The sequence below is a fragment of the Triturus cristatus genome, chromosome 12 (genome assembly GCF_964204655.1).
Source record: "Triturus cristatus chromosome 12, aTriCri1.1, whole genome shotgun sequence".
Lineage (NCBI taxonomy): Eukaryota > Metazoa > Chordata > Amphibia > Caudata > Salamandridae > Triturus > Triturus cristatus.
In genome coordinates this window covers 664,359,197-664,384,841 of record NC_140595.1, presented here as the reverse complement: position 1 = coordinate 664,384,841, position 25,645 = coordinate 664,359,197, and the positions used below count along the sequence as shown (strand labels likewise).

Sequence of the window (25,645 nt, the reverse complement as noted above, 5' to 3'; positions counted from 1 at the left end):
GTATGGCGAAATCTATCGCCAGAAGCTTTCAATAACATCTTTCTTCCTTCTGGGGATAGTGATCTAAATAAGCCTGCCGAAAAATTAGAAGCCTTCAATATGGCCCTTCTTACTGCGTTCGATGCTATTATACCAGTCAAACAGAATGCAGTGAGAAGACGTAATTCTAGTCCTTGGTACACTGAGGATCTAAAGAGGGAAAAGGCAAACTGCAGGCGTCTTGAGAGAAATTGGAGAGGGAATAAGGAACATGAATCTAAACTTTTGTTTAGACAAGCTTTGGCCACTTATCACATAAATCTGAAAATAGCGAGACGCGTTTTCACTATCAATCAGATAGAACAAGCTAGCAACTCTTCTAAAGTCTTATTCTCCATAGTTAAAGATTTTTCTTCTCCCAGAGCCTGTGCCCAACCACTCATTGAATCTCAGGACCTATGTAACTCTCTGGCATTGTTTTTTAAGGATAAGATCTCGACAATTTACAATAACTTTCCTCCAGAAAATGTATTGGTTTCAGATCCGTTATCTGAATTGAATGTTGAAGCTCCAAGGGGCAAGGAATCTCTGGAGCACTTTGAATTAATTACCATTGAGGAGATTATAAAGGGCCTGTCCAAGGCAAAATCAGGCTCGCCCAAGGATATATGTCCTCCGAAAATTATGGCCCTTTTAGCCAGCAGTTGTGCCCCGGCCATTAGAGACATCTTTAACTCCTCCTTAATCACAGGCATTATTCCAACAGCCTGGAAAGAGGCCTCCGTCCGTCCCATTTTGAAAAAACCCTCAGCGGACCCAGCTGTCCTCTCGAACTATCGGCCTATCTCCCTTTTGCCTCTTTTGGGCAAACTGTTGGAAGGTTCTGTAAATAAACAACTCTGCTCCTACCTTGAACAAAATGGAATTCTTGACCCCTCTCAATCGGGTTTTCGGAAAGGATTCAGTACAGAAACAGCTGTGCTGGCAGTAACTGACTCGCTAAGACGAACAGTTGATGCAGGGGGTGCAGTTATACTGATCCTTCTAGATCTCTCCGCAGCTTTTGATACCATCTCACATTCTAAGCTTGCGGAGAGACTAGTCTCGGGGGGTATAAAGGGAATGGCCTTGAAATGGCTTAAACACTTCCTGGTGGACAGATCCCAAACAGTCATCTTGGGCCCCTACGCCTCGCCAAAGATGCCCTTGAAGAGAGGTGTTCCGCAAGGTTCTTGTTTGAGCCCAACCCTCTTCAACATGTACATGTCTCCTTTGGCAAGGATAGTTGAACAACTGGGTTTCGAGGTCATCTCTTATGCGGATGACACGCAGCTCGTGTTCACTATTAGGGGTAACGTAGAGGAGGAGAAAATCCGTTTTGCAAATGGTTTGATGACAATCTACGACTGGATGACAGCAAATTTTCTACAACTTAATCCAGATAAATCAGAAATCATGCTTCTGGGAAAAGCAACTGATGTTTGGTCAAGTGATTGGTGGCCAACTACATTGGGCATGGCCCCTATCCCTAAGGTTTCAGTTAATAACCTGGGTATAAAAATAGACAAGGCTCTGTCCATGAAAGAACATATTATGGCTACCTCCGCTTCCTGCTACTACAACCTTCGGCTTTTGAGAAAAATTTTGCCCTATATGCCTACCCACCATCGCAGGACTTTGGTACAAGCCCTAGTCACCAGTCGGTTGGATTATGGCAATGCACTAATGGCAGAGGTAGGTGAAACCTACCTAGCCAAGCTGCAGGTAGTTCAGAATACGGCTGCAAGGATGATCTTAAATCAACCTTCAGGTACCCCCTCTCGACCACTACTCAAAGAACTTCACTGGTTAACGGTGAAAAAAATAGCTTTTTTCAAGATTTGCTGTCTGACTTATTTAGCTCTGAACAAAGGTGGCCCTGTCTACCTACAACAAAAACTCTTTAAATATTGCCCTGTAAGACATCTTAGATCTAGCTCTCAGGGTTTACTACAGGTTCCTCGCTTCCGATTATCTCGGACAGGAGGCAGATCTTTTTCTTACCTAGGCCCAAAATATTGGAACCAACTTCCGTTTGCATTGAGAGCAACACCTAGATTTGAACTTTTTAAAAAAAAGTTAAAAGCATTTTTGTTTTGAACCCTCTCTTGTCCTCTCTGCTGGTTTGTTTTCTGTGTTAAAGTTGTTAGTCTACTAGGCAGCGCCGAGATGCCCCTGGGTGATTTGAGCGCTTTATAAACATAATAACATAACATAACATAACAAGGCTTCTTTCTTCTCTTCTTTTTGTTCTTTCTGCACGTTATCCTTCTTCCTGCACTTTTCTTCGTCTTTGAGGACTTCTGTTGCTTCTTTCTGCACTTCATTTTTGTTCTTTCTGTGCATTTTTTCTTCTTTCTTCAGATTACCTATCTCTGTAGGCATAGTTAGAAATTAGCATTTAAAAAACCTTTGAAATTCACAGAAAAAACCATAGGTTTCAGGCACATTATAGTTAGGAATTAGCATTTAAAAAACCTTAGAAATTCACTGAAAAAACCATAGGTTTCAGGGGTGTTATAGTTAGCTGGACTTTTCACTTGTACAAAACCATTGAAATTCCCCCGTTATAGTTAGTTCAGCTAACTATAACTCGCGCGCCCGCAATGCACTGCTGATGACGTCACATATTACATCACTCATGACATGGTCAGTGACATCACTCATGACATCACTGATGACATCTCAAATGACATCACTGATGACATCATCCTTGTGATAGAGTGGCAGACCTCCTCTCCCCCTAATATAACCTTTGATACACACATTCAAAAATAGAGACTAAAATTTTCAAAACAATGGACATACCAATACCAGTTACAACAACCTCTTCAGTAATTCTAAGATCCACATACACATCCACTCATTCACCAACAGTCCTATACAGTCACTCATACATGTACTCACTCATCATATGTACTCATACACCTATACATCCTGTTACACAATGCCACTCATCCATAGAGTTACTCACACACATAGTCACTCATGCTAATAAAGAATCAAACATACATTTACTTGCATATACAGTTATACACACACAACCACACTTACTTCTATGGAAACTTACACATACTTAGTCTTTTAAACAATCACTTATAGAAACACATACTTGTTCATACAGGAACTCTTTCAATCTCTCACTCTCACATATACTCACTTATATACACCAATAGTCACATATACTAGTTTAAAACATATGTAGTTACTCATAAAGACACTATTGAGACAGTCATTCACTCACTAACACACCCATACACACACTCATCCACCCATACAGTCCTGCACACATGCTGTCTTCAACACATACAAACAGTGAGTCACTCATTCATGCACCTATGCACTACGTAATACCCCCCACCGAACCATGCAGACACTCAGACTGATACTCAAAAAACCAACTAATAACCTATATAGACACCCATGTAGCTACTCACCAACCCATGCAGTCACTTATACACAAAGTGAGAGACTGATACAGATATTTACATATTTAAACATTACTCACTAAGCCATGTCTTCACTATGATACACTTAATCAGTCAGTTACACAATCAATTTTTCAAAAACAAATCATCCATTTAGACACTTATATACTCATTTATTCTTCCATCGACCTTGAAATATACATATATAAAACATATTTAATTTTCAGAAAAACACACATTCACTGGATAATGTCATCAGTGATGTCATCAGTGATGTCATTTGAGATGTCATCAGTGATGTCATGAGTGATGTCACTGACCATGTCATGAGTGATGTAATATGTGACGTCATCAGCAGTGCATTGCGGGCGCGCGAGTTATAGTTAGCTGAAATAACTATAACGGGGACATTTCAATAGTTTTGTACAAGTGAAAAGTCCAGCTAACTATAAAACCCCTGAAACCTATGGTTTTTTCACTGAATTTGCAAGGTTTTTTAAATGCTAATTCCTAACTATAACGTGTGTGAAACCTATGGTTTTTTCAGTGAATTTGTACGGTTTTTTAAATGCTAAGTTACTTTACGCCATTCGTGGCGTGCGCGCCCACTTAACGCAGTACGTTCCATGCGCGCACGTTGCGCTTCGCGCACCGTGCGCGCACAGTGAGCACGTGGTGCACTTCGCGCACCGCGCGCCAACTTTACGCAGTTAGTGCCGTGGTTGGGCCATGTACGCTCGATGCGCTTCGCGCACCGTGCGCACGTGGAGTACATATTATGCGCTTCGTTGTGAAAGATAACCATTTATATTTAGTTTATATTGCACAAAACTTAAATATGCCATAAACAAATGGTGCCCTTCGGGCACCATTTGCACACGGGGTGGGGAGAGTGTGGATATTTTTGTATTTTTATAACATTTTTTTACCGTACGCGTACGTTAAGCGTAATCGGCGAATTTTCGCAAAAAAATATAAATGGTTTTTTGGCTTTGGGGGTTCTATGGGGATTCAGTTAGCAAGCCTAGGTGGTTGGGAGCTGTCTAAACAGTCCCTTTACATGTTTATTCTCTTTGTTTTTCATTCCCCCCTCAGAGTCCGAGAGAGAAAATGGCGGCCGCCGCTTCCTGGTTTCGACCGATTCGAATGTTTACTAAGATCTAACAGCCAATCAGAATCGCGCTCGTGCACGTCACCGTACGCGTACGGTAAGCGCACCGTAAGCGCACCGTAAGCTGGCTCAGATATATATATTGATTTAAAGGCTATTTTCTCAGAATCTACTGAACAGATTTACACCAAACCTACAAAAGGCACTTCCTTGACCTGTAGACTACCTCTCTGCCAAATTACAAGGAACTCTGTTCAGCCGTTCGGGCTGTAGCTGTGTCTAAAGGTCCTATGGAAAAATGCATGGGAAAAATGCGTTTTGGGACCCCCCTTTTATCTCAGCCCCCGCTTGACGAATCCCCCCGAGACTTTCAGGGTAGGAGCGGAGCGTAGCGCCCCACCTATTCGCGAGGATTTGTCGACCGGCGCCAAAGTTATTCAAAATAGAATGTTGCGGTTTTCCTATGGTAAGAGGGTCCTAACAATAACTACCTACTGGCGACCGCCAGTAGGTAATATATATATATCTTCCAAAAATGCCCATGCATTCAGAGGCGCACTCCTCCAGCTGGTGAGTAACAACCCTTTATTTTCGCAAAACAGAGTTACAACTCCAGTCATTCCTGTCCATCCGCCTTACGCGTTTCAGAGCAGACATGCTCTTTCATCAGAGGCAGTTTTTAAAAGGCACCGCAGTTCTTGGATTCTCCACAGTTCCTTGCATTGCACTAATTCAGAGTGCGCCTCTGAATGCATGGGCATTTTTGGAAGATATACGAGCGGCACGTCCAAGCCGCAGGAGATCGCACCGCCCATGAAAATCGGAAAAATTGTACATTTTGGCTTTAAAACACGGAGAAAACATATATACTCTGACCCTGTGCCACATAGAAATGCATACCTGTGCTCCACTAACACCACATTCTCCAAGTGGAGTTATGAACTGTAAATGTTTTAAAACATCATTAATGATAATTTTGGAAGATTGGAGTGTGCTAAAATGTTCGATTCTTATCCAGGTTTACAAAGATATGGACTATCTAGTGAAAGACAAGATGTTCCTTGAGCGTGTAATGGGCATGGAGTTCCAACAACCCATTGAAAGATCTTTCCTGTACAACGGTAAGTGAGCTCCAGTGGCACAATGGGACATATCCCAAACTGTGCTAGTCCAGCCTTTCTAATCAGCTTATATATATATTGACCTGTGAGTGCCTCACTCTCCATAGTCATATTACTATGTGTGGGCCTGCGGAGATGTCTGTCCTTGCAAAAATGGTAGATTCAGCCTGTGAGCCTCTCTTTACAGGGGTAGTGTCACAGTCTGTAAAATATTATACTCTGTCATCATTGCTAAAATAAAACCTATTGTTATGTGTAAGAGATGTGGTTATTAGTTGAGGGGTGTGAGAGCCCTACTCAAGTAATAAACACAATCCTTGTCAGGATGAACCACAAAATTCACTAAATAAACCTGTACTTAATCCTCTGGTAGCTTGCACAGATGTAGTGGGCCTTAACTTGGAGGCAAAGTTTAAAATATTTATGCAGTACTCAAACAGTAGTAAAGTGAAAACACAACAGAAGAAAAATCCCAATCCTATTTAGAGTACATTATAATGAAGAAAATTACAGAAAAACTACAAACATCCAATAAGTAGAACCAAAGTTTTTCAGGTAAAAATAAGTGGCAAAAAAAAAAAAGCACCAATCGCGGCTCTCTGGTCACGCTGGATTGGGTCAAAGACAGAAATTCAGACCGACTGAGACGGGTCAGGTTCATCCCAGTGGAAAGTTCACTTTCTACTTAGTTTAGTTCTGAGGAGCCTCAACTGGAGCTTTGCGTTGGCAGGACCAGTGAGGAGATAGTTATCAGCACAAGAGCAGGTCACCATTGGAGCTTCGCTTTGGGAGGATACGCAGGCAGTCGTTGCTGGCACAAAGATCAGGTTGCTGCTGGAGCTTTGTGTTGGCAGAAGACATGGACAGTCATCGCTTAATCAAAGAGCAGGTCGCCATCTGAGCTTTGTGTTGATGGGAGATGCAGGCAGGTTAATGTTGATGCAAAGAGCCCCAAATCTCAGAATTTTCACCTGGAGTTCAGTTCTTGCAGTTCACAGGTTGAAGAACACTCTGACCCCAGCAAAGGGTCCAGGACCTGGGGTGGTTACTCTTGGGTGCCAGGACTCATTCCAACAGAGGCCAGCAGCAGGGTTCAGGCAAGTCCAGTTGGTGATGGTCAGTTGTGCAGTTGCAGGGAATGTCTCTGGAAGCTTGTGGTGTTCCTGTAACTCAAACAGGAGGTAAGGCAAGGCGGTCGTGTCTCTCTTCTTCAGAAGACAGCAGGGCAGTCCTTTTTTGGTCTCTCCTACGCAGCACGCATGCGCTGCATAGGAGGACCTTTAGCTGTCGTTCTGCTCTTTTTCGAAGCACATACTCGTTCTTGTGACGGCATACACCTTGTGGGTGCGCGCAGGGGCACGCCACAAGTACGAGTATGTGCTTCGAAAAAGAGCAGGCTGCTCTCCCCAGCGCGCGCGCACCACTCACGGGCTCACCTCCTGCTCCCTCTCTCTCTCACAATTAACTTTCACGGATGCTCTCCTCGGCCCAACCCCTCCTCCCTCCACTCAATTGCTGCTAGTCACATGCCAACGCAAATATAAACAGTCGCTTTAAACACATGCTTAATAGGCCTGTTCGGCTGTAGCTGCTAGACCTATACCTAAATTACATGTCGAAAGTGCAAAATGATGCCGTTATTTTTTTTTCCATCACTCACAGAATTCCCGTGTCTTGCAAAGTGATCGGAGGATCTTAAAAATATGTTTTAAATGATTTTACGCGTTCATGTTTCTTGTCTGCTTTTTTCCCTCTAGCACATTTAGAACGTGACACGTAAGCGTTGTTTCGGGTCTGTCTGTTGTGTACTGCTTTCTGCTGGACTTGGGTAGTTCTATTTTAACATCGCTGTGTGTGTGTCTCTCCTCATTACTGTTTTATTTCTGTCTCCCTGCTACTGCCTCGAATGCCACAGCTGCTGGCCGGGATAATAGCAGAGCCCGCTTTCCTCTCTGAGTATACTATCTTTGCCGTGGAGGATCCCAAGCGGCCTAAGCAATAGACTGGCAGCGCGGTGAGTCCCGCCCGCAACCGCCCCGTCCTGCCCTCCTCGCAGCAATGCCTGTAGCTGTGGGACGACAGTAATTCTAGGACGCAAACTAGTACTGCTGCTTCTGGCTTCTAGTTTCACAAAGGTCTGCTGTGCAGCCCCTTCTTCTCGCCTCCCTTGACCTTTAACCTGCACTAAGATTAGCTCTGCTGTACCCACGTATGCACTGACCTTTTAACAAAAATATTAACATCTGCCTACCTTTCATGAGCAGCCGTTTCCTGCTCTATGACAACATAGTCACGGATGCAGTCCTAAGCCTCGACGAAGACACAGTGCTTTCTACGACTGAGGTAAGTGTGCAACGCCCGCTGCTGCAAGCCCTTCAGCGTGCAGTGAGTGTGCACTGCACCACGATCACAATGGGTGTGTTCAACTTGTCTCTCTGTTGAGTAGGTTCTCTCCTCACTTCTCTGTCGAGCTCTCTGCTTGTTGCCTAGTTTCTCCCTCCGCTCCTTGTCTCTCTCTCCGGCAGTGCTTCATTTCATGTTCTTCCTTCTCTTCCCTCTCTCGGGTACTGCTTCCCTTCACTCCTCTCTGTCCATCTTTCGATCGGTCTTAATTTTCGCTCGACTGTCTCTTGAGCTGCCTGCTCCCCCCGTCCCCCGCTCAGCACCTCCACTCTCTTGCCACCCCATGCCACCTTTTCATTTCCTTTCCCCCTTATTGTTTCTTTTCCCCATCCCTCGCTCCTTTGAATTACTCCGCCTCTTCCACTGTTTTCTGCCTCTCCCCCTCCCTCCTCCACAGTCACATCATGTTTCTTCACACACTTCACGTCCTACACTGTTTCTCATGTGATGTCATGCACCCACACCCAGCAACAAGAGAACATATCACACAGACTTTTCACATCGACCCAACGCAGTGCAGGAAGGATGCTTACACCGCCCACTAGCCCCAGTCAATGCACTCACTCACCACCATGCTGGGCACCCTGCAAGCCAGACATCCCAAATACCCCCATGCACATTTGGAGTCCCCAGGCCACATCCAGAAAAACAAGCACTGGCATAGCCAATAGGTCTCGCCTTTCGGACCTTATAAGTATTTAGTTATGCAGCACAATATCCTTACTGCAACAACATTAACTGTTGCATGACTACTTATAAGGTCCCAAAGGCGAGACCTATTGGCTATGCCAATGCTTGTTCTGATTCTTTACATGTCCTGGAGTGTTCTTGTGGGAACATCTCAGGCCTTCGTGTTTATATCCACTGCTTGGGGGATGCCCCTTTTGTCTAACCTTCCCCTTTGTCTTGGTTCGCTTCCAATTTGTCTAGAGGGATAAAGGCAGGCCCAGGTATGAGCAGCATTGTGACAAGGAAGGCAGATTCAGTAGTCAGCCAGGGGGTAGGTATAGCCCCCAAGTTGCCACATTAAGTCCATGAACCCCCCACCCCTCCCCTCCCAGAGGAGAGGAACTCCCTTTCCCACACCCAAGGCCCTTTTGTCTGCATGTCTGTAAAGGAATAAACATTACACTACAAGAGAGCCATTAGCATTCATGTGACCCTTGATACTAGCATAAAGGCACATTTGGTGTAGGCAGAAAATACTAACCTTCTAAATGGAGTGAGTGAACGCCAAGACTTTTGTGGAAAATTATGACAACCTTTTAAAAATGTCACTCCTCTTTTAAACATTGAGTCTGAAGTGAATTGGAGACTGCATTCTGAAGTAGGGGGTGTCTGTCCCTTTTGCAGTAAAATAATTCTATCAGTGCTTTAGTGCTAATGCTTCAAGCCATCTGAGAGTTGATAACAGTTCTATATCCTTAGGGAGAACCCCATAAAGGATGGTGTAGTGGGTTTGAAACGCATTGACCAGTATTTGTGCACCTACTGTCACAATTATTTTTTCCAAATATAAAGTGACATCTAAATCCAGGGGAATAAACAATTGTCATAGTAAAAGATACTAACCTGGTTACAGAAGTCACGAGTTGGCAGAGGTGCATAGTCCATAAAAAAAACCTCTGTTGAATTCATTTAATTGTATTATAGGTTATGTATAATTTATTTCCCTTTAGCTTGTGCTCAGGACATTGTAAAAAAAGGACTGATCCATTGGTGTATCATATTCATGTTATCTGTGTTGTGTATTATTCACATGTATTTATTTGTGCTAATTAATTTTTGTTTGTATCAACTGTTGTGTATTTATTGTTGTTGGTGGGAGGGAAGGACATTTTTGATTTACTTTTGTGTTTGGTTTTCTGTTTGTGACAAAAATAACCAAAAACCTTTGAAGAATGTTGCAAAAAAGATTAAACAGTGATTGCTTTTAATGAATATAGAGATATTGGATTAATTTGAGTTCCAAAGGTATAGTCAGGTTTGGCATTAGTGTGTTTGTGTGATTTTTAGGTGGCTCAGACTGACTATATGATCTCAACCCAGTGTTTGGTATAACCTGTATGTGGCATTTTAAGAATAGTAAATTAAAATCTACCATAAAGGAGGATTTTAAATTACAAATCCAATGAGTGGAAAGATTATTTCTATACCTGCTTTCAAACTGAAGCTCTGCAGCGTTGATCTTTTGTAGATGTGCATGATATGCACTAATCTGCCATGTACTGGTTGAAACTGAAAAGTCTCCTTGAAGTGAAGTCTCTTTTCTCTTTTTTTGTGTGGACATGTTCTCCCATTTGGTTTGAACCCCACCCATGTGACGTCAGACGTATGCAAAAGAAATCCCTCAATGCAGTCGACATCTTCAAATTATTTTATCCGCCGTTGGGTCTAGAAGCTTATAGGAGAACTCAGGAGCTGAGGAAGTAAGAATTGTGTGAAGAAAATATGTGTTCGAGGCATATGGGCTGCAGATCACACACTAGTGCATAGATCGCCATCTGGTGGTGGGCCCGGATGTTGACACTTTGTTGTTGTCCTGGAAGAGTCTTTGTATGGTAGATGGCTCCTCCTCTGGAGCATAGTGCGCATGGGCATCGACTCCATCTTCAGATTGTTTTTTTCCGCCATCGGGCTCGGATGTGTATGTCGCTCCCGCTCGGTTTCGTTACCGATCTCATTTCGATGCATATTCCTTGATTCCTACCATCGGCATTGTTTTCGATCGAGACTTCCTTATTACACGCATCTCGAACAACCTTCACTTCTCGATTACGGTGATCGCCGAGGGCCGTCGAGCCTAACTGTGTCATTGGGCTTTCGGCTCATGAAAAGAACACCATTCAAGAAGTGCCCTCAGTGTGGACACAAATTGCCCCACACTGATCTACATGAGGTGTGCAATCTGTGCTTGTCCCCAGAGCACGAAAGCCGAGATTGCCATACCTGTGCTTCTTTCCGGTCGAAAAAGACAATCAGAGACCATCGAGCTCAGATAGTCATGGCACAATCGCCTTCATCGGCACCAGACACCCTCGCCGAGGAGAATTCAGTCCAACCGGAGTCCGAAGAAGAAGAACAGCAGGAAGACGTCATCGTTTCCGAAGCAGAGGATTCAGCTTCCGGAGCCGACGAGCAGGCAGAAGATGACGATCCCCTTCCAGCTGGTCAGCGGGTCATAAGTACAGACATCGACCCTCTTAATACCCCCACACCGGGTGAGGCTTCGGTTCCACCTCCACCTTTGGGCCCAGGTGCACACCGATCACAAACTTCCGATGCCCCGCCTTTGGGCCCAGCAACGAAGACTTTCAAAAAACCTCTAGGCGACTCGGGTTCGAGTCAGCCTCCAGTCAGTCCCGTTAAACAGAAGGTTCTCAAACCGAAAGTGAAACCTATACAAACTCCGGCACTGATGAAAACTTTGGCACCTAAAACTGTCGAACTAAAGTCAAGTCCGACACCAAAGCAAACTTTGGCACCTAAAATGGTCGAACCGAAGCCAAGTCCAGCACTGAAGCAAACTTCAGAACCTAAAACTGTTGAACCAAAGCCAACTCTGGCATCGAAGCAAACTTCGGCACCTAAAACTGTCGACCTAAAACAAGCTACGGAACCAACAACTCCGGATCAGAAAAAAATCTCAGAGCCAAAGAAAAAACTCGAACCGAAAAAAGCTTCTGACCACAAGTCTTATGAACCGAAACCACAATCTACTCCTAAGACTGTACTAAACATTGCTAAACCAAGCAAACAGCTCGATCCCAAACATGACAAGCCGGTTCAGAGAAAGGATTCTCCCATAGAAGAGTTTTTCCGTCCAGATCCAAAGCTAAAGATTTTTCTTATTCACCCAAAGACTGGACATATCATCACTACACCTGCTAAAAGGAAACTGCAACCTCCTTCCACAGTCCCTCTCAAAAAGCATTCTCAAACTTCTCCCATAAGAGTACCTTCACCACTTCCAGAAGTGCCAGACCCTTACATTTCCCCCCACACACTCACCACTCATCCAACACAGCCCTGCACCAACAGATGACGATGAGGATGATAATTCTGGGGGGGCAGAAGATGAGCAACCCTTAGATGATCCAGATGATATTACTGGCCCATCAGATGATCCTGGGGAATACTACAATGCACCAGATGCCCCAGATCTACCCCAAGATGACGCATACCCTTGAAGGCCATCTCCTCCAGATGACACTATAGGATTCACACAACTCATTCACAGAGCAGCAGCCTTTCATGGGGTCGATCTCCATACTGATCCAGTGGATGACGACTTCCCTATGGACACATTATTACCCTCTCATAAAACCACAACCATTTTACCAATGCTTAAAAGGGTTATAAAACACGCACCAGACGTATTTAAAGATCCTGTCAGGGCCTTAGTAATTAATCCCAGGTTGGAGAAAAAGTACAAAGCCACTCCAACTGACCCAGCCTATATCAAAGGCCAACTACCATTAGACTCTTTAGTGGTCTCAAACGCACGAAAAAGAGCTAACTCTCAAACAACAGGGGATGCTCCCCCCGATAAAGAATCCAAACTCTTAGATGCTTCAGGCAAACGTATGACATCTCAAGCAGCCAACGTCTGGAGAATCGCCAATACCCATGGTCTGTTGGCAAGATACGATAGGGCTCACTACGATGAGCTTGAAACCCTTATACAACATCTATCAGACAAATACAAGACCAGGGCTACTGATTTGATACAGGAAGGGAAGGTCATTACTAACACTTCCATCCGTTGCGCTATAGATGCTGCTGACACAGCCTCAAGGGCAATAAATACCGGCATACATTTACGCAGGCATGCCTGGCTGCATATTTCTGGTTTCAAACTAGAAGTACAAACCAGTTTCTCAATCAACCCTTTGACCAACAACATCTGTTTGGTCCCACGGTTGATACCTCTCTCGAAGAAATGAAAAAGGACACTGATTGCAAAATCCATGGGAGCTTTACAAAATCAAACTCCCAGAGCGTCCTTTCATCGCTCCTCGTACAGGGGCGCCTCAACAACTTTTCCTACCAATACTGCTTCCTCTTCTTACAAAACTCCCACCCAATCCTCGCCCAATACAGGTTATTATAGAGGAGGATACAGAGGCAACAATACTAAAGGTAGAGGCAGAGGTTATAACACCCGTACCGCCTCCGCTCCCAAGCAGTGACTCCCTCCCCCTCCCCCCAGACCATTCCACTCCTGTCGGGGGAGATTACAACAGTTCCTACCTGTCTGGAACTCCATCACAACAGACAGGTGGGTGAGACAAATAATTCAGTCAGGTTATTACCTGGAGCTCACTTCCACTCCTCCAACAATACCACCCAGACAGCGTCTCATGTCACAAGAACATCTCACACTCCTAAAACAGGAGGTTGTCGCTCTACTGCACAAACATGCAATAGAACCAGTCCCACTACACCATCAAAACACAGGTGTTTACTCTCTATATTTCCTGATTCCCAAAAAAGACGGCTCCCTCAGACCTATACTGGACCTGAGACCCCTGAACCTTTATATACAGTCAGACCACTTCCATATGGTCACATTACAGCAGGTCCTTCCTCTGCTAAAACAATGGCGATTTCCTTGCTATTCCAGATCTCATTCGCATTCACCAAGCTCACAGAAAGTACCTTCGGTTTGTAGTGGACGGTCAGCATTACCAATTCTAAGTCCTCCCCTTCGGATTCACTACAGCACCCAGAGTCTTCACAAAGTCTCTCGCGGTAGTAGCAGCAGACTTGAGAAGGAAAAACATCCATGTCTTCCCATATCTCTTCCCCTCTTACACAAACTCGGTTTCACTATAAACAAAACAAGGTCAATTAACCCCTTCAGTGCCCATGACGAGATGGTCTCGTCATGGGCCGCGGTTGCGCTGTGCCCATGACGAGACCATCTCGTCATGAACCCCGCCTGCTAATGAAACGCCCGGCACAGGGCGTGGAAAGGGCGGGGCACTGAAGAGGTTAACAGATCTGGTGGTGGTCGACGGCCGGACACATTGCTCTCTGCAGTGGTGTAACACCAAAAACCTTTCCAAAGGATGGCCGTTCATCGAGCAAGTTCCACAGGTAGAACTAACCACAGACGCATCCCTCACCGGCTGGGGACCTCATTTGTCAGAGCACACAGTATAGGGCAGGTGGACACCACAACAGAAGCAACTCCACATAAACCATCTGGAGTTGCTAGCCATTTTTCTAGCTCTTAAATCATTTAAAAATTACCTATCAGGCAAGGCTGTCTTAGTCCGCACAGACAATATGGCAGCCATGTACTTCATTCAAAAACAGGGAGAAACACACTCCTTAAAGCTCTCCCAGCTGGTACAGAGCAGATGGGGGTGGGCCATTCCTCAAAACATCTACCTACTAGCAGAACATCTACCAGGAGTTCAAAATCAGGTTGCGAATCAGTTGAGTCATCAGAGACAACAGATTCACAAGTGGGAACTTCATCCGCAAGTTCTTCAACCTTTCTTTCAAGTATGGGGATAGCCACAAATAGATCTGTTCGCCACACACCTAAACTCCAAATGCCCAAGCTTCGCCGCCAGGTATCCACACCCATTGTCCAAAGGCAATGCGATATGGATGAGTTGGTCAGGCAGATTTGTGTACGCTTTTCCACCTCTCCCACTCATTCCGTTAGTGGTGCGCAAGCTGCAGCAACACTCCCTCACACTAATTCTCATTGCACCAACATGGGCAAGGCAACCGTGATACACCACACTACTGGAACTCAGTGGTACCACATCAAAAACTGCAACTCTCACCACACCTGTTAACACAGAACCATGGAGAGATCATGCATCTGGAACCCATGCAGCTCAACCTAGAGATTTGGCTCCTGGGGTCTTAGTATTTGGATATCTCAACCTCCCACCTGATTTCATGAACGTTATAAAAGAAGCTAGACGTCCCACCACTAGAGTTTGCTACGCCGCTAAATGGAAAATATGTTTTATATATTGCACCAATAACAAAATCAACCCACTAGATGTTTCCATCCAGAACATCATATGCTAGTTGATGCATCTCCACAAATGCAGTTTAGCATACTCCTCAATCAGGTTACATCTTGCTGCAATAGCAGCTTACCTTCAAAACAGACAGCATCTATCACTATTCAAAGTTCCTGCCATCAAAGCCTTCATGGAAGGTCTCAAAAGAATAATTCCTCCCAGGGTACCACCCTCCCCTGTATGGAACCTCAACATTGTTCTCACCAGGCTCATGGGTCCTCCATTTGAACCTTTGCATAAGTGTGAATTACAATTTCTTTAATGGAAAGTGGCTTTTCTAGTGGCTATTACATCACTCAGAAGAGTGAGTGAGATCCAGGCACTAACAATTCAAGAACCATTCTAGCAACTCCATCACAACAAGGTAATTCTAAGGACAAATCCCAAATTCCTTCCAAAAGTCATTTCACCATTCCATCTCAATCAGTCTGTTGATTTGCCAGTATTCTTCTCCAAACCTCAAGCAGTTGCTGAGAGAGCTCTCCATACATTAGATGTTAAAAGAACTCTCCTCTACTATATTGATAGGACAAAGCCATTTCGTAAAATAAAGCAGCTTTTTGTGTCCTTTTCTCCTCCACACAAAGGTAATCCCATTTCAAAAACTGGGATTGCAAGGTGGATTGTTAAATGCATTCAAGTTTGCTACCAAAAGCAAAACGCTCTCTATCCATTCCCCCTAGGGCTCCTTCCACCTGTAAATAGGGGCATCTATGGCATTTTTAGGGAACATTCCCTTAGATGATATCTGCAAAGCAGCTACATGGTCTACACCGCACACATTCACAAAGCACTACTGTGTAGATGTGCAAGCAAAAAAAACAAGCTAGTGTGGGCCAGGCTGTACTCAAAACACTATTTCAAACCACTGCAACAGATACTGGTACTCGCCACTAAGGGAGAGAATCAATCAATGCACTAGTGTGTGATCTGCAGCCCATATGCCTCGAATGGAAAATGCTACTTACCAGTATTCATCTGTTCTTGGCATGTAGGGCTGCAGATTCACACACGCCCGCCCGCCTCCCCGGCTACCTCTATCTGTTCCAGTAATATCTTAATTAGATACACTATACATGGACATCTCATCTACCATACAAAGACTCTTCCAGGACAACAAAGTGTAATCATCCGGGCCCACCACCAGATGGCGATCTATGCACTAGTGTGTGAATCTGCAGCCCTACATGCCAAGAACACATGCATACTGGTAAGTAGCATATTCCTTTTTCTACGGAGTATCTCCGTCGAGGAAATAGGAGTGGCGATGACTGAGTGGATGGAGGACACCGAAAAGACACCAAGAAAGACAACAAGTGACACCGAGGTGAGAAGGGCGGCACAACAAGCCTCTGGAGATGGAGAATGAGAAAGGAGTATGCAGTATACCACCTTTAGATCTTGCCCCAAGTGCCACCAAAAGTATGCACAGAAGGACACACATGAGATCTTTAATCTCTACCTCCCAAAGGGCCACAGCTCAGAGGACTGCACGGGGTGCGCAAAGTTCCCTCCCCAAGACCTTCGAAGCAAGTCAGAAGCAGATGTGGGCACATGATGGCATTGCTGCAGAGAAAACAGGAGTCCTTAAAAGACCTGGTCCTGGTGAGGACATCCTGGAGATGGAGAGCCCCAAGGGAAAGAGACAGAACGCAAAGATATCATCAAGGGCCAAACCGGCAAGAGTTACTGGAAAGCGTCAAGGGAGGAACACCGACAAAAGGTAATCCCTCAGAGCCAAGACAGTCAAGCCAAGGACCTCAGTCTCAAAGGTACTGGTAATGACGATGAATAGGCAATGCCGGAGGGCAGAGTGAAGCCCAAGGAGCCACATGGGTCTAAGACAAGGGACACCGATGGAGGCGAAACCTGCTCCAACCTTGAGAGAAGATTAAAGGCATGGGAGGGAGATGGTGAAAGCCAGCTTGATGCATACTGTGAAGACGGAAGCCACAGCAGCATCAAAGAGTCACTTGGCATCGATGCCAAAAGCCGCCAACAATTTTCTTTCCATCGACATTGAAACAAAGAGGCAAGGCAGAGCATGCCAAACAAAGAAAACTGCCGGAGGTAGAGCAGAAAAGAAAGCATCTCAAAGCTCTAATTAAGAAAAAACAGGGAATTTGACGATTCCCTGCAGTGTTACAGAATTTCTCTGAAAAAACAACTGGAAGTAGAGGGAACAGAGGAGCTCGAACAATCCACTACACCAGAGCTGCAGGAAGAGTTGGAAGAGGAGTTCTTTGACCTGGAAGAAGAACTACAAGAAGACCTCTCTCATATATGGGAAACAACTGATGAAGGGGTGGAGTCTTACCCATCAAAACCATCACCACCAGACAACATCCTTGCATACAACACAATAGCAAAGAAGGTTGCAGGCACCTATAAAGTGCAACTGGCGGAAGAACAATCAGAAGCATGTTTCCTGCTGGAGGCACTACTACCTAAACAAAAGAGAAACCTGTTTCTCCCAGTGTTCTCAAGCATGCTAGGCCAGTGCAGAGCAGCATTTAGAGAGTCAGCCGTGGCTAAGGCAATGACCCCAATAGTAGAGATGAAATATTGCTTCTCATCAAGGGACCCATCTTACATCAAGCGGAATGCGCCAGCAGACTCCCTTATAGTGGCAATGGCATGGAAAAGAGCTATTACACCCACGTAGGAAGCTGGCTTTTTTGTAGTGTACCGAAAAGAGCTACACTATGTAAAAGTTCATGTGACCCCTATTGATTTACAGGACTTAAATTAATAATCCCAAATGCTCTCTGTTCTGGTAGTATGGGAGCAGTTTAGGCTTTTGAAAGCGCAGTGTTAAGCATTTGTTGAAGACACAGAGTCAATAATTGAGACCCTCCAAGAAGACATTTCTGACCAAGTTAGAAAAATAACAGGTATTTTAATATACATTTTAACACCAAGAACTTCGCAATTGGGTAAGTACTTTTCGAGATATCAATTTTTTCAGGCAAGTAAAATTGTAGCACAAATGTGTTTTTATGTGGTAATGCTTTCCTATGGAGAAAGAAACATATACTGCATACAGGAACTATGCAATCGTATTTCGAGGGTCTCCTTTAGGAGTTGGGTGCTAGGGGGCCAAGGTCCAAAGAACACCAGCAGTTTGAGTTTACCTGTGTCTGAGTGCAGAGGTGCTGGATGGGTTGGTAGCCTTGTGCGTCACACCGTAGACAAAGAAGGTGACACCTAGAAACAGGCTGCAGAGGGGGACTTGGGGACAAGTCCAGGAGCTCCCAATTGGGGGCTCAGTTTGTGAGGGTCCTTGGAGCAGGGAGGCACAGTCAGTTATCGTGTATCTGGGCTGGGGGGTTTTGGTGAGCTGGGCCCATGCATCAAAGGCATTCACAGTTCTCGGTTACACCTGCAAAAGGGGGGGGGGGCGGACCAGGATAGCTGGGCCACTTTCGGTGCTGGACTCTGCGATGCTGATGTGCTGCATCGGCTGGTTAGTCTTTTCGGCATTGGATTCCAGATAGCACTTCAAAGAAGCATTGGTTGCTGCAAGGGGTCCGGTATCCTGGGTATTGGTGCAGGGCGACTCCGGGTGGTCACGGCGTCTTCACTCTTGGCTTGGAGGGGAAATGGATCTGACCTCCTGGAACACGTTAACCTGCCCCTGGGTGGCAGCTGTCTTGTTGGACCTGGTGGTCAGCAGAACAGTGAACGGGATGTTGCGGTCGGTGCCTGCAGGTTGCTGGGAAGTGGCTTCTCCACTTCGGGGGAGATGCTGATGGATCGGCGAAGTGCTGGAGGCCCTCCAAGGCTTTTTAAGGATGCACAACTGCAGGACGAGTCAGGTTGTCGTGATTGTCAGGACTGGGGCAGGCAGTAAGAATTTGGTGCGAAAGTCCACCAGTAGTTTGCAGTTCTCACTACTTTGGCTCTTCTTGGTCCTTCTTCTTTTGTCAAGGTAACCTGAGTTCCTGGTCTCAGGGGGCCACCTAAATACTGAAGTTAGAGCTGTTAAGGGGAATGAAGGATAGTAGTCAATGGGCTCCTTATTCTTGGGGTCACTAAGCCCCCTAAATGACTACTTCCTGTGGAGAGTGGGCATAACCCTGTCCCAGAGTTCTGAATTTCATCAAAATGGTGGAATCCTTCCTTCATGGAGCACATCACGTAGCCTACCTTAGCAGTGTGACTGGCTTGGTAGTGCACCACGCCTACTTGCATAGCTAAATTCCCGTTGGTCCTGATGCCAAATGGGCCTCAGGGCAGAGGCTGGCATCTCCCAGGTCTGAGGGAAGCAGGGATTCCATATCAAAGGCAGCAGGGGCTTTCAAGTCCCTGGTCTTCGTACACAGATTCACTAACCATCCTCCTGGAGGAGGTGTGAACACCTTCCTATGGAGCAGTTGAAGATGTGCTTCTTGCGGCCCTGAATACAGAGTATGTGATGGATTGGTCCGGAGTTCCAGTTGCCGGTGGGATTTTGATAAGAAATGGAGTGGGGTATGCCGGTTTATGATAGGGCTGAATCCTTATCCCCCATTAGTAAAAAATTGTCGAAATACTCTGTATCGTCGCTGTTGTTTCTTTTTTTAGTCCATGTTGTTTTAGTCGCCTCTTGTCCTTCGGGATTATCTGCGTGTAGGAATTCCATAGATTGTAGTTCTGCAGAGTCCACGTCTTCCAGATTCTGTATGGCGTGGAGAAGGCGCATTATGTTCCCTCTGTTTAAGATGTCTCGTTTGCCTCTGGATGTGTATTCAGGCTGGAATATTATACAGGTTGTTGAAGGTTGATTTTTTCCCAGAGCCCAGTTGTAATGACATTGTGCATCATTGGCTTGTACTTGTGACACTATATTGAAGTTCGAGTTAGTTTTACTTTGCCTATTTTCAGGAGGCTCAATGAACGCTCTTGTTATGCGATGGGCATTCTTTGCCCCTGTAATTGATGATTTAAAGGTGTTTGCTTGGGGTGTGACTTTTGTAACTAGCAAAGATCTGTGGTTGTGGGGGCCTTTCCCCTCCTCTGTTGGTTTGTAGTTTTCTGCATTCTCGGTTTGTGCCAGGAGTGAGTCTGTTTCAAGTTGGACCTTGTATTCCGGGATTCTAATATAGTGTAGCAGGGTTAGTTTTTGACGTCTTGTCTTAGTGCCATGAGGTTGTTGTTTACTTGAGCCCTTACTCTTTATTGACCAAGGTCTTACAGGTTGCCCGCTATTGGGTGAGCCTATTGTTACTCCAGATTGAGTCAAAAATACCGTGGTTTACTCCTCGTCTGTTTTTTTTGGTGCTGCGGGTGACCCACTGATGACTATTTTTTCCGTTTGCATCGCTGTTTCTAGTGTTGGTCTCATTCCTATTGCTTTTGGTTTTGCCAGTCGAGGAGGTGATGTCTGTTGTTGATGAAACTGAAGCCGATCTTCTGTAGGCCTTGTACTTGATTCCTGTATGGTTAATTCAAATGTCATTCCTTTCTTATATCTACCTTTCCTTCTTTGTTTACGTCAGATTTGTTTTCTGTTTATACTTGCTTTGCTAGTCCCCTGCGGGGGTGTAGTGAGTGCGGCTGTAGTTGCCACAGTATTGTGTGGTTCATATTCTGTGGTTACCCCTGGTGGGCGGTTCCCAATTAGGCAGATCCTTTTTGTAGTACTGTTCTGGTCATATATGTCTGACCTTGGTTGCTCTGTTTGCAGAAAAGCAGCACCGGCATTTGTTGAGCTAAAGTTTTGTTTGAGATCCTTTATCAGACCGTCTAGCATGGCCGGGAGTGTAGCTATCTTGTCCAATATTGGAGCACAGGTGCAGTCCATTTATGCAGACGAGGCTGCTTGGGCGTGTTTTATCAGCCCATTCAGGTCAGCCAGCTTGTCATTGATTCTGGGTACAGAGTCTGCTAAGGAGTGGAGTACTGTCAATTGTAAAGCCATCATATCCTTTGGTATACTAGGGCTGTCACTGAGTGCTGCATAGTGCTTGAGAGTCCCCCAGAAAGAGTCTGCTGTGAGGGCGTCAACAATTGCCCCTCTTTCCTTGGGGCTAGGGTGAGTCAAGGTAGGTTTACAGCCTGTGTTTGTTTTTTGAAGGTAAGATGCTACCAGCTCTTCCCACTCCTTTGTTGCTAGGTATGACATGTCGTATTCACTGCTTTGTAGTTCTTCCAAGTTCTGTTTGGGGGTACCCCCTGTGTGGGAGACGGAGAACTGTTTATCCTTTGTCAGCTTTGGCAGTTCAAGGTTCACTGCTGCTGTTGCCCGTACGGGCAAGCTGTGAAGTTGTTGTGGATATGATAGTTTTTGAAAAGAGCAGTCCCCATTGCATTGTTTTTCCTGTTCATACTGTCTATCTTGTATATGTGCTGGTCCAGAGGTTAGTGTGCTAGTTCTGCTTGGTTCTGTTTCATCTGTGTTTTTGCCTATGTTTTCCTCTGTTCTGAGGCCCTTTAATAGTGCCAGATTTTCTCCTGATGGTTCTCATCCCCTGTCCCAATTGTTATTTGTGGTGGTGGTTTGCTCGTTTCTACTTGTCTCAGAGGGTCTGTTTGTAGTGGCTTTCCCCCATTGTATGTTCTGGGCTGTGTTTAGCCTCCTGAGGGGATTTGAGAAAAGATCAGTTGGTCACTTTCGTGCTTGAGGAGAGGTTTAAGTCAGGTGTCTGAGGGTACAGGTTGTAGTGATCGTGGAGGAGATTGCACACCCTTTGCTGCATCGTTGATGGAGTAGAGAGCAGTGCCAGGGTCCTTCAGATACGCAAATGTAGTATATATTTTTGGTTGATAGGCGTGTTGTCAACATGATCCGACTATTCGTGGCTCTACTTCTATGCGGATGAGTTCATCCACCCCGTTCTTCCGCGGGTTATTACTCTGCTTTGTGTCCTACTTGGTGGTGTTCGTTCCACTGTTGTAGCGGTCACCGATGCTATTGCGCTCTTTGCTTTTATTACTTTCCTCACAAGTGAGCGCTTTCCCCCTCTGGCCGCATCGGTGTGTCTTACCCCTTAGAACAGGTCCTCTTACTTTGCCTGACCTCCAGGTTGTGGGATTATTGACCTATGAGCTCTGATCCCAGTTTTGATTTAAGGGTCCTTTTCGATCTTTATTGATATTTTGTCAGTCTGTGTTTTTTTTTATCCTTTATCCACTGGTACATGTGTGCTGTGTTTTTCATGTGTGTATCCTATGTCCACCTTGTCTCCCTTTTTTCTCAGAGACTTCCTGCATGCACTATGCAGCCTTGCACAGAGTGAGGATATATTTCCTGCTTCCAGCTCCTTAATTTCTGTGACCTACATTAGTCAAACATGCAACAAGAACGAAATAAGAATTAGACACAAGCCACTGGATAGAATAAAAAGGGGCAACTGGGGCAGAGTAACCCGAACATTCGACACGCTCACTAGCCAATGACAGACAGTTCATCTCTACCATCACCACAACGTACCAGAGCTTAGACCAATTATAATGTGCAAAGGGAACATCAGCTGCTTCTCAAACGAAGAAAGCGACTTGCAAACAATGGCCTATCTTTAAACTTTCAATCTCATACTTCTCCAAGAAACCTGGGCTGACCAACCAAGTCATCTGCAGGGATACTACCTGCATCATACTTGCGCACGGAAGGAAGCCAGATTTGGACATAGGAAAGGTGGCTTATCGATCTACACATCACTAAAAACAACAGAGCCAGTAAAGCACTTGGAAGCAATCCGACCATAGCCTAACGACAAACTATTAGCAGTAAAAACATAAATCAGAATTGACAATCTTGAACACCCGATTATAATTGTAAAAGTCTAATTACACCCCAGGCACAAAACCAAGGGGGCGAAACAACTAATAGTCGAGCTGTTAAAAATCATAGAGGAGGAAGAGATTGATAACATCATAGTTGCAGGAGACTTCAACCTACACCTCATGGGTGCACCCAGCGAAGACGATCTGCTACAGGACTTAAACAGAGCATGGGATATCCCATTTCAGGAGAAAAGCACCACAAACAAGCAGACAGGATTAAGTGCACATCTTCTAAGGGAGCTTGAACATCTCAACCTTAGAGCCCTGAACGGACGATTACACGAAGACAATTTGCCAGCAGCAAGTTTTTATTCAACACCTGCCGCATCCCACATTGACTATACATTTACGATGCTCTCACTATTTCACAAAATCTCTTCACATAGACTAGGAGAACTGATGGAGTGTGACCACCTACATCAAGGAAGTCACCTTTGAAGGAGTTGTTCCCCCACTCCATGCATCAATCAAAGTAATTGCCACAGATTGCATGACCAACAATAAAAGCAGCCAAGACTCAGTGGAGCAGCTATTAAACTCAGCTAAATCCATCCACTAAAAAAAGAAGCCCCCTCGCTACATGGGAGACCGCAACTCACACCCTCAGGCAGAGGTTTGCAACAAACGTGGGAGATAGAAAAAGAGCACCAAGCAAGACAAAACCAAGAAATGTCAACACAGCTCAAATACCAAAACTTAAATATGCAATCAATCAAATTTTAAAGAAACTTCGCCAGCACCCAAGGGAGAACAGCCTACGGGGGAAACTGAGGAAACACAGGGCAAGCATAAAAAAAAGAAAAAATGGGACATAAAGAGGCAAGAGAATGAACTGATGCGGGCCAAGCTACTCCATGAATCAAAAAGCAAGAACAACGCAAAGTTCTGGCAAACAATCAATTCCTTACAACGCTCCCCACATCACGGAATAGACTCCTTTCTCCCAGAGGAGGACCATGACTACTTCAATAGTAAAGATCGGAAAAGAAACTGTCATGAGGAAGATCAAAGGGTAAACTTGGCGAATGCGATAGAATGGGAGACAGATAACAATGACAACTGCTAATAAGCAGGTAAGCAACACCTAGTAAACGGTCCAACTCTAGATCCGTGAGATGAACCACTTAAAATAACAAAATTACAAACAATGAGGCAAATTGCAAAAGGGAGGCCAGAAGGAGCCCCTGGCCCAAAAGAGATTCCGCTAATTTTATACAAACAAGATCCACAGTACTGGTCTGATACCCTGGGACAAATATACAATGAGATCTTGTCCAGGGAAACAATGCCAGATCAATCAAAAGGATCAATCATCTCACTAATATACAAGCAGGGCTGTATAACATAACTGCCTCCTTGTTGCCCCGATTGATAATGAAGCCAAATATTATGCAGGACTGATCCTGGAAGAACTGAAAACTTGGGCTGCATCATCATCAATTATACCGATAAGCCAGACTGGCTTCTGCAAACACACAGAAACAATCACTAATATCCTGTCCCTAACTCGAATGATCGACGCTGCAAAGGAAGCAAGACAACGATTATACTTGTGTTTTATAGACTACAACTCGGCTTTTGACCATATAGACCAAACAAGAGTATGGCAGAAGTTGGAAAGATGGGGTATACCACCACCCCTGCTAAAACAACTAGTCTGAAATCATACCAATTCCTGGGATAATGTCAAACTGGGGGCAGGAACTCATCTCTTGAGATGCAGCACAACCGCCAAGGGGCTAATGTTTTTATGGAAGATCTACCAATAAAGCTAGACAATTGCATCTTGCACGCCCCCAAGCTCGGCAAGACGACCATCTCTAAACTTTTATGCGACAACGACGACTTAGTCCCTGTAAGTCGAACACCAATAGGTCTTTAACACTTACTTGATGTAACTCAAGAATACTCTTCCTTGAAAATCAGTCTAATCAAAACAAAAACAATGACCATAAACCTCAACAAAAGGAAAAGAATGCTGGCTTCTAGACACACATCGAGTAGAATTGGTTAACGAATACAAATACTTGGGTGTTCTACTAGACAATAAATGCTCCTTTAACCATCACATGGAAACACTAAAACGAAAAGGCAATACAGTATACCTCGCCAAGAAGTCTCTAAACAAAGCGATTGCCGGGCCCTCTCTGGGGCCTCAATTAGAGGTTATTCAAGCCAAACTCCTTCCGCTGATAATATATGGGAGCGAGGCAATGAGAGGAAGAGATGCCATCACTGTGGAAAAAATAGTCACCAGGTCTTTTAGAACAATCTTCAGCCTCAAATAAATACACCTCCCCCACACAAATAAGGCTAGAGTTTGGGCTACAGAAGCAGTCACTGGCCAGAAGAGGCACATTCGTAAAATGTTGGCACAAGATCAAAGGGGCAGAGCAAGGTACACTGAACTGGCAACTTTTGGCCCAATTATCACTGAGGAAGCTCACTGATGGGAACGTACCTCAGAGATTCCCTAGGCCAACTTGGCCTGAACAATCTTTGGGAGACATCAGCATCCCACGCCACCTTCAAGAAAGCGGTTTCAAAGACCATCAGTGTACTGTCTTTGGAAGAAGACAAGGCTGCGCTTGCGAAGGGAGCACATGGCTGGCATGTCCTAAACAACTATGTAACAGCCAAATAGCAAATATACTTGAGTGAAGGATTTAATATCCACCTGAAAGAGAAATTCTTAAAATACAGGTTGGGCATAATGCAGATCTTACCACACCTTCCACCATG

The 25,645-nt window shown here is 44.9% G+C and overlaps 1 protein-coding gene across 2 annotated transcripts in view; it reads left to right on the top strand.

Moving 5' to 3' along the window:
* The window catches only part of LOC146780066 (meckelin-like), a 400,358-nt gene that overhangs the window by 348,691 nt on the left and 26,022 nt on the right, over positions 1-25,645 (top strand). For both annotated transcript variants that reach the window (XM_085637891.1, XM_085637890.1), the window contains exon 26: positions 5,576-5,678. In XM_085637891.1, the coding sequence (XP_085494017.1) occupies positions 5,576-5,678 (103 nt within the window). The remainder of the gene's footprint in view (positions 1-5,575; positions 5,679-25,645) is intronic.